Source organism: Geotrypetes seraphini, chromosome 2 (genome assembly GCF_902459505.1).
Source record: "Geotrypetes seraphini chromosome 2, aGeoSer1.1, whole genome shotgun sequence".
NCBI lineage: Eukaryota > Metazoa > Chordata > Amphibia > Gymnophiona > Dermophiidae > Geotrypetes > Geotrypetes seraphini.
Genome location: NC_047085.1, coordinates 344,612,792 through 344,628,850, shown reverse-complemented (window position 1 = coordinate 344,628,850; position 16,059 = coordinate 344,612,792). Strand labels below are relative to the sequence as shown.

Below are 16,059 nucleotides of genomic sequence, written 5' to 3'. Positions count from 1 at the left end.
CAAGGGAATGCACTCCAAGACACCAAGGGTAAGCAGAACCAAAAACCCGGCAGACATCAGAGTGAAGTTGTGTATGCCCCACTAAGGGTGAAGTTCTTCCATGGACCCGCACTCGATAGCTCAGTAAGGCATCTTGTATAGCCATCCACAAAGAGAGTGCCAACAGCCAGAAGGAGTAGTAGCTCTTGACTCCAGAAATGGAGCCGAGCACAAGATTTTGAAACAGAGCTGCGCCCAAATGCCAGCAACCAAGCTGTGCTCAACTATGGAACCACACGTGGTCTCTAACACTGAATCAATGGGCAAAATCCAGAGACGAAGTCATGCCAAACAGGCCTCTGGATCGGCGCCCTACATCCAGAGATGAATCCACACCAAGCAAGCCTTCAGCACAGTACTCCACCTCACAAAATGGAACTCCATCAACAGTGATTTGGAGCAGATTTCTCTGTCCAGAGATTGAGCCATGCCAATTAGACATATGGAACAGCACTCTATCTAGAGAGTGAACCACATGAAGCTGGCAGCTGGCACAGCACTCTACATCCTGCAAAGACAAGGCATGTAGCCATCCAGAGCCACGCTCTACATCCAGAGATGGAGCTGTGCCAATCAGGCAGATGGAGCCGCACTCTACACCTGAAGATGGAGCCATGCCAATCAGGCAGGAGGAGCTGCGTTATAGGTCCAAAGATGGAGCCATGCCAATCAGGCAGGTGAAGCCACGCTGTACATCCAGAGATGGGGCCATGCAGGGAGGTAAGAGGAGCCATGCTTTACATACATAGAAGAATCTGTACCATGCAGATAGGTTTAAGCCGTGCTCTACATCAGTGTTTCTCAACTCGGTCCTGGAGTACCCCCTTGCCAGTCAGGTTTTCAGAATATGCATAATGAATATGTATAAACTTGATTTGTATATAGTAACTTCATTATATGCAAATTTTTTTCATGAATATTCATGGAGCATATCCTGAAAACCGACTGGCAAAGGGGTACTCCAGGATTGAGTTGAGAAACACTGCTCTACATCCAAAGATGGAGTCGTGCCAGTCAGGCAGGAGAAGCCATGGTCTACAACCAGACATGCAGCTGAACCAAGCAGGAAGCAGAGCTGCGCTTACCTCCAGATATGGAACCACAACAGACAGGCAGGGAAGCCGCACTCTACATCCACAGAGGAGCCATGAGGAAAATACCATGCCAAGCAGGTGAAACTGTGCTCTACAACCACTGATGGTGCCATGTCAAATGGGCAACTAGAGTAGCGTCAAAAAGGTAGAAGTGTTCATGCTCTACATCCAGAAATGGAGACATGCCAACCAGGCAATGAGGCTGTGCTTTGTATCCAGAGATGCCCCACCTCTATAGATGGGGCCCTGCCAGACAGGAAGAACAGCGCCCAGCATCCAGCTAGAAAAATGCCCATTTCTAGAGGTGAAACCATGCGGAATAGCCATTGAGCTGTGCAAAAAATTAAGGGCTGTAGCTATCTCATTGCTGCTGTTGTTAGCTCTTTTATCTATGTATTTCACTTGTTTCTCTTGTTGACTCTTTAATAAAAATGATTTTAAAAAAAAAATAAAGATCAGACAGGGGAGCCACACTTCATATCCAGAGCCTTGTGACACAGCCAAGTAGAGCTGCACTCCACAATTATAAATTGAAATATGTTAAATGAACAGTAGGCGCACTCTTTACATCCAGAAACGACATAAAGCTAGATGGAGTTCTAAACCCTTTCCAGATGTGGCTCTTTACAGCACCTCCAAGAGCAGATGTTCCATACCTCGAACAGGGAGACCTACAACACTGTCAGGTCGATCCACCCACCACATGCAGAGCTGGAAACATTCCATTCAGACTGATGGAAGCACATTCCCCAAGTAGAAAAGAGGCTAAGCTGTATCAGCAGAAACATAAGCACCTGACATCCAAGAGCAGCACCATACCATACAGCACGCTCACTCCACTGCTAGCGATGGAGTCATGGCCAAAGACCAGGGATGCCAGCATGCTAGCTCTCCCTCTAGGAAGGAGTCACATTTGAAGGCCAGAAAAGGCAATACATACACATCAAGGTATGTTCAATGGCTGAAAATTGTAATGCATCCACTTTACATCCAGAGATGAAGCCATGCTTGAGAGCCCGAGATGTTAATATGCCCACTCAATAGCCATAGATACCCAAGCGTTCAACACTCAGAGCAGGTACAACCCTCAAGTGCCAAATAACATGTTCCATCCCCAAGAGTGACCTACACCCGAGAATCAGGGGTGGGAAAGAAAGTCGCACTGAGATGAGACCATGTCTGAGGGTCAGAGAATAAGTGCATAACTTCCACCATGGAGACCATAGCCAAGCCCTAGCTCAAAAGGCATACTCCTCTGATAAAGGAGCTACCCCAGGAAAAACTGAATGGAAAAATCCTTATGTCCTCTTCGAAGACAGCCATGTCTGCGAGTCAGAGATCATAGAGCGCCCTACAGCTCCTCCCAAAGGAAAGAAAACCATCTGGGTACAATCAGGTTAAATAGTAGACCCAGAGCAGCATCCTTCATCCCCAGTGGACAAATAAAAACGGACAGCGGCCATGGCTGGATCTACCATCCCACGCAGGCCCCTAAATGAGCTGCCACACGGGACCAAGTCTGGATGCCTCTGTCCAATGTGACTTAAGAAAAATGCTCTAGTGACACTGCACATGCTATGTCTGAGAACAGTGCATAGGAGACAACAGAAAACCCCCGAGACTGGGACATTCAAGGGAGCCACCTGCTCCCCTGAATCCACCCTAACAAATGATAAGAAAGCCACAAACTTAAGAAGGTAGCACAAAAGGTAGAAGAATGCTGAACACCACTGCTATTCCCCATGGAACTACCAACATGGGAAGCAGAAGGATGAGTCTGGCTATGCCACTACTACTACTATTTATTATTTCTATAGCACTGAAAGGCGTACACAGCACTGTACATTCTAACACACAATAGACAGTCTCTGCTCATCTACTGGCTCTGAAAGCCTAATCCATAACTAAAATTCCAACAGTAAAAAACCTAACATCATAGCAGGAAACATACAGAGAGTTCCTGTATGAAACATAGCAGGGAACCCAGGAACTAGCGTTACCCCTAAGTCACGTGCCAGAATGTGCCCCCGCTGGTCATAAGGACTGCACATGCCTAAGAACTTGCAAAAGACTTATAAAAAAATAATCATTGCCTCACAAGGGCAACTTGAGGCCAGAAGGAAACTCATTATGCATATACCAGAAACATTAGAGTAGTGTATCACAAACTGTGTGCTGCAGCATGCTAGTATGCCTCTTGAGATTTCAGGTGTGCTGCAGCACACTGGGGAGGAGGAGGGGCACCAGCGCCAGCTGATTGCCTACAAGACATGCCTTTCGTCACAAGAGGCATGTCCTGTAGGCAACAGCCAGTACCTTTCCTTTTCACCAGCCCTCTTCCCTGCTAGCACCCCTCACTGGCATTTCAGGGCCCATCTGAAGGGCCTCCGTGCATGCGCAGACATCAACGTGATGATATCACGCATGTGTGCGACATCATCATGGCGACATCCATGCACTTCTGGATGCCTCAAGCCACAGCCACTACGTTTAGTGTGCCATGGCTTGAGAAAGTTTGCGGGACACTGATTTAGAGGAAATATATTATCCTTATGTGGCCAAAGAAAAGAGAATATTGGAGGCACTAAGGCCCCTCCCCCAGGGTCCCTAGATTCCCTGTGGCCCTATCCATGCATTCCCTTGAGGAGCTAACCTAATAGGAGCAAGGTGGCTTTGCTGGATTGCCCCCTACTGTCACTCCCAAAGAACTCCAGAGACACACGAGGCAGAAAAATTCAACTAGCCCATAAAAAAGAAAGCTGCGCTTAAAGCTGAATATCCAAAAATAACACATACACACTATACTGGGAAGACCAATGTTCTTCCCCAGCAGCCAAACTGGGATGCCTCAAAAGTCCCTGAGAAAGCCCAAGAGATAGAGCTCCTCCGTGTATAATCCCTGCGGAACTGAACTAAAAGAGAGGAAGAACTGGGGCCGAATCCCCCCCACAGTGCAGAAGGTCGAGCATCGCTGTCCTCTCTCCTCTAGAGAAGGCCAGGCTCCAGTTCCAAACCACAAAGATGGCAGCCACTGTAGTTGCAGAAAGGCATACCAAAATTAAGGCATCCGGGATCCAAGTCGCTCTCTAACAGTCCTGATTGTAAAGGGTGCCAAACAAGGCCCAAAATTCTCAAGGAAGGAGGGAGACAAACCATATCTAACATCAGACACTCCATAGCAATATAGCTGCGTGCAGCTAGCATCCAAAGACCTGCCCTAACACCCGGAGCACGCTAAGGTTCAGCAATCAACTGCAGCAACAGCTCTGCCACCATAACCTTGCCAAACAGTCAGACCCTAACCACGGGAGCAGCACGATGTAGTCAACAGCCTTCCTGAAAGTCAGCCCAAAACCTCCCAGAGCCCAGAAAAGCCACCACAATGGGAGGGAGAAGGGAAAACCTTTTTTTTTTTGTAAACTGTAGAACACTACCAGGGACAGGAGCAACAACCATGCAGTACTCATCACTCATCCCAGCAAACAACACAGACACACTGCCGGTTGTCCAAACTTATCTCTAGTACACTGCATTCCCTCTGGGTTTCATTTCTCTTTTTTATCTTTTGTTAGTGAGGAGGGAGCAAGGAGCACAGGCTGATTTTCAAAGGAGGCCCACCGGAATGGGTAGGAAACTGGCACCAAGAAGCCTAATCCCTGCATTTAACCAAATTGGAAAAAGCCAAAACAGGAGCTGCCTCTCTAAGGGCATGCAGCACAGTAGAAAACCCCATCCACCTGCAGAGATAGAGAATACTGGCTTACCAGTGAGCATACCATCCTATAAATGACAGAGCTCAGCTTGGTGCTCTCCATCTCTGCCTGCTAGTAAATGGACACAACCCACTTGTCCCTAGATTTATCTGCTGCTGATGACAGGTAAGCTGTTTTACCATCACTCTAGCTTTGACTTCAAGTTTTATTAGGTTTTTATATACCGCCTATCAAGGTTATCTAAGCAGTTTTACAATCAGGTACTCAAGCATTTTCCCTATCCGTCCCGGTGGGCTCACAATTTATCTAACGTACCTGGGGCTATGGGACTTCTTTCTCCGGTCTTCTTGACAGAGAACCTACAAAGAATTCCTGAAAAGGGCGAAAAGATTTGAGCTTACAGAATCCATTTGTCTGAAAAGATCCTCACCCAGGCCTCCTTGTACTCAGAGAGTCTTCCTCCTATTCAGAGAAGTTCAGGCAGTGACCTGGTATCATTGGGACTTCTTGGTAATAGCTGCTGAGCGGACAGTTGATGCATGAGGTCATCTGGAGTCCCCAAATCTGTCTAGATTTCTGAGCAGAGGAGCCCTTTGCTGCATGGCAAGACCACCTGTAGCCACAAAAGGAATCATGATTCATCCCCCCTGGGGCATGTGGTCTACTGGCTAACAATGACTTAGGACGACGATCTGCCACACTGACCATGAAGTTGTCCAACTCCTTGCCAAACATATTTGCCCTTAAAGAGAGCCTGCTCAAAGAAGCTTTTGAAAGAGAATCACCATCACCTGCCCACTGTCTGATCCAAAGCATTCTTCAGGTGAAGAAGAATAAGCAGACACCTTGCTCATAACTCTAAAAGAGTCATATAGGGCATCTACTACATACTCCATACCTACTCCACGGACGAAGTCCAACACAGCATCTTATGGCAGGTGTGTATTACAAAGGAAGCTGCAGCAGCTGCTTTAAGACCTAGAGCTAAAGCCTTAAATTGTCTTTTGAGGACCAAGTCTACCTTGCGATCCTCTGTAGCACCAGGAAGCCTCAAAAGTCAGATAGAAAACTCAAAAATAATAAATCAGATGCAGAGCAAATGAAAGACACCTTCTCAATTCACTTGCACAAGGAAAAACTGAGGAGCTGAGGCACTGCCCAGTGACACAAGAAGGTGGAATTTAAAAATGTAGATGATGCCTTCTGCAGTCCTCACGGGTGAAGGATAGAAGCCCACTTGTCAAGATCCATGTCTCTTTTGCACTGGAATTTTAAAAACCAGCATGGTACCAGAAGACTGGAGGGTGGTCAACGTAAGCACTCTAGGAAGTGGAATTATACATTTAAATAGCATAGTAGTATTCTCACCATGGAGTCATGCGCCTAAAGAACAGGTTATGATCCTTGGGGCAAGCTCCACTTAACTTAATTAGGAAGATGTTCTACCTTAGCACTATGGATCTTCTGATACAATTTAAAGGTAGAATTTGTTTCTATCTTTTTGGGTTAGGCTTAGTTAGAATAACCTCTTTTCGGTTTTATGATCATATGGAGGTTAAAAGAGCACCACATTCTGATTGTTACAGGAAATAGACCATTAAAGGTCATTTTGAATAGGTTTCATTCTATACCTTTTAATGTGATTCCTTTGAATAGTTTCAGCAGTGCAACTGAAGCCTCAACAGAGAATTTTGAATTGTGGATTGTTAAATTGTTGAGCATTGAAAACTAAAACTTCTTTGGTTCACGTTCTCATTATCACTCAGAACCTACATTTTTTCTGTCTTAATGAGGCATGGTTGAGAAATGGTCTGCCCCCCTGAAGGCCTGCACCCCACTCCTGAAGGCCTGCCTGTCCCCCCTGAAGGACTGTACAACGCCCCTCCCTCCTCCCCGGAAGGCTTGCGTGTTCCCCCTGGCCTCCTAGCATCAATTTACCTAATTTCAGTAGCCTGGATAAGATCGCTAGTGCTAGCAATCTTTGCAAGCTGCCATCGGGTCTTCCGAGCTGCCTTCTCTCTGCCGCGGTCCCACCCCTCCTCTCACATCAGAGGAAGGGGGGCACCACGGCAGAGAAAAGACAGCTCGGAGGACCCGATGGCAGCTTGCAAAGATCGCTAGCACTAGCGATCTTATGCAGACTGATAAAATTAGGTAAATTGATGCCGGGAGGCCAGGGGGGAAGCCGGACAGAAGCACTTCCCGACTGACACTCCCCATTCGCCCTCTAAAGCAGGAGCGGTAACGGCCGACCAGCAAGAAGCAGCGCTGCCGATCCTGCTTTAGGAGGCGAGGGTTAGTCGCCGAATTGGGAGGCCAATTTTTTGTTTTGTTTTGTTTTCACCCGAAATGAATCGGTGAATCGATTTGAATCGTGAATCGGGCAGCACTAGTGCAGAGGACTGAGATGTTGCTGGATAAACTGAGGAACAAGCATAGTTTATATAACAAGCAGATGAAGTTAGCTAGAAGGTCCTCCTTTAACAAGCAAAAGCTACTCTTTTCTTTATTTCACTCATTGAATATAAATTTAATAATTATAGTTGCCTTCTCCTATTCAGTTGGCGAAAGTTTTTGAAAATAAGGTTCTAACTTTAAAGGAACCTTTACAAAACGAACCTTCTTTGAAACAAGATAAAGATGAATATGATATTTTGAATACATGTCAAAATTTACTGACTTTCAAATTGTTTCCCTATTGTGTCTAATCAAAATAGTAGCCAAAGTTAAGAATTTGTGTCCTCTTCATGACTCCATGCCTTTAGCATGGCTTACACTTAATAGACATTGTCTTTTGCCACTTCTATTAGTAATGGTAATTTTGCCGCTCCTATTAGTAATGTTAAACCAAAGTTAGGCATAGAAGTATTTATTTATTACTCCTATTCTTAAACTTAAGAAATTGAATTCTTCTGTTCCACAAAATTATCATCTTATTTCAAATTTATGCTTCCCAAGTAAGAATTTGGAGCAGGCTATTTTGGGCAGGCAGAATTTTGATCAGGCCATAGTACTGAGACACTTGTTTGCTGTTTCCTGAGCAAGACATTATAAAGTCTAGATCAGTGTTCATCAACCTTTTGACACCTATGTACCAGCGAAAAATAAATAATTATTTTGTGGATCGGCACAGGTCCACGGACTGGCAGTTGAAGAACACTGGGCTAAGTCATGGGCCAGACCCCGCCCATCTTCACCCAATCTCTGCCCCATAATAGTACTAATTGTAACACCATTTTTTCCATTCATTTTTCATTATGTGTTGTTAATGCGATTATATTGTGTGTGTGTGTGTGTGTGTGTATATATATATATATATATATATATACACACACACACACACACACATACACACACACACACAATATAATCGTATTAACAACACATAATGGTTAACCACAAAATTAAACTACACAAAGCACACTGTATGCTTCTCAATATTCATTCCTACCAGAACACAGATAACCCCATGCAAATACGGGACCAAAAACTAAAAGTACTAATATATACAAACAAACCCTAAGATGCAAGACTCTGCATGCAGTACAACCTCAGGGGAAAAGAAACAAATGCATTTCTTCCTGAACAGACAGCAGATGTCTCCCTCCCTCCATGCTGTGCCTTGCCTTCTGGCCTGCTCCCGCCTAGCCGTTTTATGCCACCCCCCTGTTATCTTCGTACTGGCTCCCTCTTCCTCAGTGCTACAGTGCACAAAGCCATAGGCAGCATCCCATGCCTCATTTGGAAGCCTTCCTTCTGACGTTGCGACATAGGAGCCTCTGCCCATGGCTTTATGCACTACAGCACTGAGGAAGAGGGAGCCGGCCTGAAGACAATGCCACATCAATCGCACCGTGGACCAGCAGCTGAAGAACACTGTCTCGGGCCCGATGCACGTGCCGGCAGGAAATTTCTGCAGACCGGCACCAATCCACGGACTGGTGATTGAAGAACACTGTTCTAGATAATGGTTATTTGGTACTTGCAATTTCTCTTGATTTGGCGGCTACCTTTGACCTAGTAGATCCTCTATTGTTAATATATCAATTAAAGGAGATAGGCATTGCTTCTACTGTGCTAGAATGGTTTAGGCCATATCTTCTGGAACGTACTTATTCCGTTAATATTAAATCTTCTATCTCTAAAACTTTACAACCTGCATGTGGAATTTCACAGGGGTCAGCATTGTCTCTGGTCCTGTTTAATATTTTCATCAAGAAAGGGATTAAAGGAGTCAAGATTTTTAGTCAATCTCTGATTTTTAAGTTTTCTCAACTTTGGAATGATCTTCCACTCCTTTTAAAGAATTCTGGTTTATTTCAACTTTTTCATAAATCTTTAAAAATCATTTTATTTGCTAAACACTTTGAAAATTAATCTTCCAAAACTTAGCTTTATTCTTTATGGTTTTTATTTGTTAAGTTAACTATTGTAAACCGAGTTGAGCTTTCTTGGAATGATGTCTCAGTGTATAAAGCCAAGCCTTAGATTAGATTAGATCAAGCCATTATTGACTATTATTCAAGAATATGGTCTTAAGGTATACTGTTATGTAGATGATATATTAATCACTGCAAGAAGTGATCCAATCCAGCTTAATTTGAAATTCATTAAAAATGGCATCATGGCCACAGCCCAATGGTTGAAACATAAATTGATTTTAAACATTGAAAAATGTACCTCCTGTTAGATAATAGGTCACTATCCTCAACCTCTTAAAGATCTAAAAAGTTTGAAGGAAAACTTATCCCAGCAGTGCAGAAATGTAAATATTTGGGGATAATAACTAGACTATTAATTAACCTTTGAGGAACAGATTAGTGCCTTGTTCAAATACTTTTTTTATTCCCTTACAAAATTACATGCAGTTAGGAGATTCTTTGATGAACATAATATGTATACTTTAATTCATGCATTGTTATTACAAAATTAGATTATTGTAATGTAATATATATGGGACTGGAGATGATTACAAACAATCCAGAATACTGCACTTAAATTTTAGGATTCAAACACAAATTTGATAGGGTAACTCAACTTTTGCAATATCTCTGGCTTCCAATTAGATATAGGATTCAGTTTAAGATCCTTATACTGACCCATAATGCTCTGGTTATGCTACCTCCTGATTATTTAAATGTTCTAATTATTCATTATAATCCAGTTAGAACAGTTAGATCTATTCAAAACAACAAGCCGGCTGCGCCTTCACTTAAAAGAGCACAATGGGAATCTACTAGGCATAAAGCCTTTTATAGTGCTCTACCAAAATTATGGAATCAACTTCCAAGTAATTTACAATTAGAGACAAATCTTAAATCTTTAATGAGATGTTGAAAACTTATTTCTTTATTGAAGCCTTTGGGATTCTTCTTCTTTTCCCCATCCTCCCCGACTCTTTTTTGCTCTTTTTCTACTTTCTCTCTGTAAGTCGCTTTGAGCCTACATAGATATGCGCGAAACACAAATAGAAGATTAGAATAAGACAGATCCTGTGGTTATCACATTTATAGGGGTTTTTTTTTTCTTTACTTTTACTTTGTGTACTGTACGATTGTTAATATTAGAGCATTTCTGTTTATACTAGTGTTTTCTTATTTTTTGATTTTTTAAATTTATTGTTAATCACTTTGATCATTCATATGCTAAATCGGTATATAATATTTGATAAAAATAAAAATAAATAATGCCGATTTTTAAGAAAGAGTTCCAGAGGTGATCCAGGTAACTATAAACTAGCAAGTCCAACATCGGTGCTAGCAAAATGGTAAACTATTATAAAGAATAAAATTACAAGGAAAACACATAAGCATGGATTCAGACAAAGCCAATATGGATTTAAATCAAGGGAAATCTTACCTCAAGTTTCAAGTTTATTTAGATTTTTATATACCGCCTATCAAAGTTATCTAAGCGGTTTTTACAATCAGGTACTCAAGCATTTTCCCTATCTGTCCCGGTGGGCTCACAATCTATCTAACGTACCTGGGGCTATGGAGGACTGAGTGATTTGCCCAGGGTCACAAGGAGCAGCGCGAGGTTTGAACCCACAACCCCAGGGTGCTGAGGCTGTAGATCCAACCACTGCGCCACACACTCCTCCCAATCTATTCAATTTCTTTGAAGGGATCTATAATAATAAAATGCTAGCCCGCGCATGCGCACTCGCGACGCATGTTCCCTGATCCCTGTTCTGTCGCGCTGTGCCAGCTTAATGCGCATGCGCACATACTACGTCACAAGGATTGACAAGCCGGGACCGCAGCCAGCCAACGATAGCCTCCACAGCGCAGAATTACTTCTCTGGCAAGTCCGCGAGGGGAGGAGGGAGAGGGCTGGGGTTGTCACGCTGGCAGCATGGCCCCGATCCCCTTGCGCCCGCTCTCCGCCCCATTCTCCGCTCTTCGGTCTGCCCTGCTCCTTGCCCCAATATACTTTCAAGCTGAAAAACGAGGCAGCGGCTCCCCTCAGGGTCCCCACCCACATTGGAAGTCCGATGCAGTCGGGGATCTTGAGAGGAGCCGCCGCCGCCACGTCTTTCAACTCAAAAATATACCAAGGCAAGGAGCAGGGCAGATCGAACTTCCAAATGAACGCAACTCCTGCACAGAACGCCGATCCAGGGGAGTAGGCCAGCCAGCCAGCCATTTTAAACAGAAAAAGGGCATTAAATCCTCTCAACTAACCTTTCTATGTTGCTCCAGACATGATGAAAAATTTAGCACATCGTGTGCGCATCAAAAGTTGATGTATCCTTCTGTGCATAGTGGAGGCCTCATTATCGTTCATTTTAATGAATTGAGCGGCTATGTATCCTGCTTGAATTAACGCCCATGCTCAAACCCTCTCTGTACAACTCACAGTAATAGCACAGTTAGACGTGTAGTGGCTTACGTTTTTGGTCTCTGAGTGCTCTATGTTCATCGATATGCAGTAAGTCTCCAGAGATTTGCAGAGTTCTCCAACTTCATTCTTCGAACCTCAGCTTATTATGCTTTGACACATGAACACAAAACCCAACTGCCAGGAAAAAGGAGAGAACTGATATGTCGGAAATGGCAGTAAATCTAAGGAAAGCTAATATGAATGTTTCAGCTTCAAGTCTTTCATATTATTTGCTGCCCCCCCCCCCCTCCCCTTGGATTTTAATTTCTTCTTAAACTTGCCCCACCTGGAGCTGTTGATTTATAAGCTGTTATCAGCTATTTTTCTCCCATTCTTATCCATCAAGAACCCCTCCCCTATTCAGTTTTTTTTTTAACAGAGAGGTAGGCAAATAAATTGTTGGGCATTGCTGAGGCAGAGTTTAAGGGCGCCTGGCACTGACCCAGCCAACTTTGGTTTGAGCCCATGCCAGTGTGTCTAACGTTGGTCCTGAGCCCAAAGGAAGGGAGAATGGACGGGGAGCAAGCAAGGGGTGGTTGTGGACAGCCAAGGAAAAAAAAAAAAAAGAAATACAGAAAGCGGCTAAGAAGAGAGAAAAAGAAATAAAGATAGACACACACACATATATTCTAGCACCCGTTAATGTAACGGGCTATAAGACTAGTGAATAAATATGTCAATAAAGTTCAGGCGGATTTTCAAAAAACATTTGACAAAGTATCTCATGAAAGACTGTGATATCATGTGGGAAAGAGGAACCTGAACTATAGCTATGTGATGAGGGGTTCCATGTTAAGAGTCACCGCCCAGGAAAAGGATCTAAGTGTCATCATTGAGGATACATTGAAATCCTCGGCTCAGTGTGCAGCGGTGGCTAAGAAAGCAAATACAATTTTAGGAATTATCAGGAAAGGAATGGAAAACAAAAGATGATAATATTATATTTTTATATCGCTCTATGGTGTGGCCGCATCTCAAATACTATGTGCAATTCTGGCCACTGCATCAAGATACAGAGGAATTAGAAAAGGTACAGAGAAGGGCAATAAAAATAATAAAAAGGATGGGACCACTTCCCTATGCAAAAAGACTAAAGCAGCTAGGGCCCTTCAGCCTGGAGAAGAGATGGCTCAGGGAAGATATGATAGAGGTCTACAAAATACTGAATGGAGTGTAATGGATATATGTAAATCACTTGTTTACTCTTTCCAAAAATACTAGGAGGCATGTAATGAAGCTACTAAGTAGCAGATTTAAAAAAAACATACAAAATATTTCTTTACTCAAAGTGTAATTAAACTCTGGAATGTGGTCTGGATAACTTCCTAAAAGAAAAGTCTATAAGCCATTATTAAGATGGACTTGGGGAAATCCACTGCTCATTTCTAGGCTAAATCGCATAAAATCTGTTACTCTTTGGGATCTTGCCAGGTACATGTGACCTGGTTGGTCACTGTTGGAAACAGGATACTGAGCATGATGCACCTTCAGTCTGTCCCAGTATGGCAACTTTTATGTTCTAAGTGAAACTACAGGTACCATGTGACTCAAGCAGGCAGGAAGGCACTTGAACATTCATGGTGCGGCCCTATTAAAGGCTTCTTGAAGAGTTTGAAACACTGGTGTCCACGCCAGGGCTCCACTGGACATCATCACCCCAGCTGTGAGAAAACTATGTCCTGCATGTCCTCAGAGAAAAATATCTATCTAAAGAAGAAGGCAGAATCATTGCTCAAAGATATTAGCATAATTCAAAACCTCATTAATAATTTACATAAAGCTAATTTGCATTGCTGGTTCTCACTCCTGATATTCCACTTCTCACTGACAAAACCATCTGGTAAATGATTAAAAAAAAAGCAGTAGGATACGTGTAGAGTTCCATATATCTGGACTTTGCCATGCTTTGTCTGGTGTAAACCTGTTGAATCCCAGCTCGCAAATCATCCCAGATCTGGTCAAGGCCAATCTGTTTAAGTCCATGTGGATTCTGACTCCTATTTGATGACATTTTATATTTCCTGTAAGGTTTGCCAGTGCAGAAAGTTTTAGTTGCAGTCTAGTTATTCCTCCATGAGATGTACAAACTCAGCAACATTCCAAATTCATTCAGTCACTTACAGAGGGGAGATCTTATAAAAGGAGGACCAGCTCATTGCCAGATAACCTGCAAACAGAAAAAAACAGAAATGAATCTTTATGTGTCTGATCATTTAAAAACAGCTGCTATACCACATGCAATACCTCGGACAAAAACTACATATATTATTGGCACCCACAAATACCTACAACACTATGGGGCTCATTTTTTAAAAAGTTGGTATAAAAGGGCAAAATGATGTTTCTCTCACCAAACCCTTCCAATTTGCTGTTCAAAACTTATTTTCTAAACAGATTTCTATGGTAGTTGTATGCAGTGCATCTAAATCTGAAGGGGGCATTTTGGAGGCATGGTCTGGGTGTCACTAGAGTGAGCTTATGATTTGGACATTTTTCTGCAATAATAAAACATTTTAGAAAACGTCCAGGACACAATTTGAGTGTTTGGGGCTAGACCTGTTTTAACAACTAACAAGTGCCAAAAAGGTGCCCAAATTAACCAAATGACTACTGAAGGGATGAAGGCATGATGTCCACACTCTCCCCAGTAGTCATCGATGCCCTCCCACCCTCCAAAGATATGAATGAAACAGTACATACTAGTCAATATGATAGCTTCAGATGTTGTGGCAGCAAGCAGGTTCCTGGAGAAGCTAGTGGGCGATGTAATGAGCTATAGCTATGGGAATTCAGGCCCATATCCCACTCTATCTACTACCATGGTGCAATATGGAAACCCACCCAAATTCCACTGTACCTACATATTAGGTGACACCTGCAGGCATAAGGGCTTTTGGTGTAGTATGCAGTTGGGTCCGGTAAGTTTTGGGGGGCTCACCATACACAATAAGGGGGTTATGGTGAGAGGTGTACCTGGTCTTTTTTATGTGAAGTTCACTGCAGCGCCCCCCCCCCCCCCCCAAGGGAGCTCCATTGCTCTGCAGGGATGTCTGTCAACTAGAAATGCTGACCCCTCCTACATTTCCATGGCTTGTTTTGTGCAACTTTCTTTTGGACTTTTTGTTTTTTAAAAATGGTTCAAATAGACCTTTTCAAGCCAAACAAATACCCCTAAGCCTAACAAATACTAAGTAAGTACCCTGGCCAAACTCCGCCCCTGACTCCACCCCCATAATAATAATACTAATTATGGAAAAATTATGTTCTTACCTGTTAATTTTCTTTCCCTTAGACGCAGCAGATGAATCCAGAGACCAATGGGATAGCTCACATCTACCAGCAGGCGGAGATAGAGAAACTGATTAACAGGTGGTCCTATTGGCTGGCACTCCTCCTGTCTCATCAGTATAGCTCCTTGCCCAAGCACATGTAACCAGCAATAGGCATAGCATGTAAAAAACTTCTTTCCCATAACACATCTCAAAATGCAATAATACAGAAAACAACCTGCCATAATAACAAACTGCGAAAGTTGCAAAAGAAAAAACCGAGAGACAATATCCATAAAGGGTGGGGCTCTGGATTCATCTGCTGCGTCTAAGGGAAAGAAAATTAACAGGTAAGAACATAATTTTTCCTTCCCTAGCAACAGCAGCAGATGAATCCAGAGACCAATGGGATGTAGCAAAGCAATCCTCAATCTGGGTGGGAAGCAAACGCCGCCTCCGCAACAACCGAAGCACAAAACGCCCCTACCGCATGCGCCCCCACATCCAAGCAGAAATGCGGAGAGAAAGCACTCTCGGAAGACCAATTAGCCGCAAGACAAATCTCCTCCAAGGAAAAAACCTCTGGGCCGAGCCCAAGAAGTAGCCATCGCTCCAGCGGAATGGTCATGAAATTCTTTCGCCAACCGCTTCCCTGCCAGCAAGCAAGCATAAAGAATGTCCTCCTGGACCCATTGAGCGATGGAGGCTTCGGACGACGCCAAACGTTTGAGGCGTCCCTTGAAGAATACAAAAAGGAGATATAAACAACTAAAAGTCGTTAGAAACCAAGCTCACAGAGAACGCTACGTACATATCAAAAAATGCAGTGAATAAAAGCACTGCTCCCAATTTCTCCTCCCAGGAAGAAGGAAGGAAAAGCGAGCATGACATAAAAGAAAGGATGACACCCCCCTAGAAAGAAATAATGGTACCATCCGAACTGATACCCCATATTTCGGAAATCAGAAATAGGAATCCCTGTTGAACAAGGCCTGCAACATAGAAAACTGCAGAGCTGAAGCATGGCCACAAGAAACCCCATGTTCAACGGTACAGCCC

At 43.4% G+C, this 16,059-nt stretch overlaps 1 protein-coding gene across 2 annotated transcripts in view; it reads right to left on the bottom strand.

The window, feature by feature from the left end:
- The window catches only part of CUL1 (cullin 1), a 275,377-nt gene that overhangs the window by 204,029 nt on the left and 55,289 nt on the right, over positions 1–16,059 (bottom strand). For both annotated transcript variants that reach the window (XM_033930314.1, XM_033930315.1), the window contains 2 exons: positions 13,853–13,898; positions 13,603–13,752 (listed from right to left, as the gene is read on the bottom strand). In XM_033930314.1, the coding sequence (XP_033786205.1) occupies positions 13,603–13,752; positions 13,853–13,887 (185 nt within the window). In that variant the 5' untranslated portion in view covers positions 13,888–13,898. The remainder of the gene's footprint in view (positions 1–13,602; positions 13,753–13,852; positions 13,899–16,059) is intronic.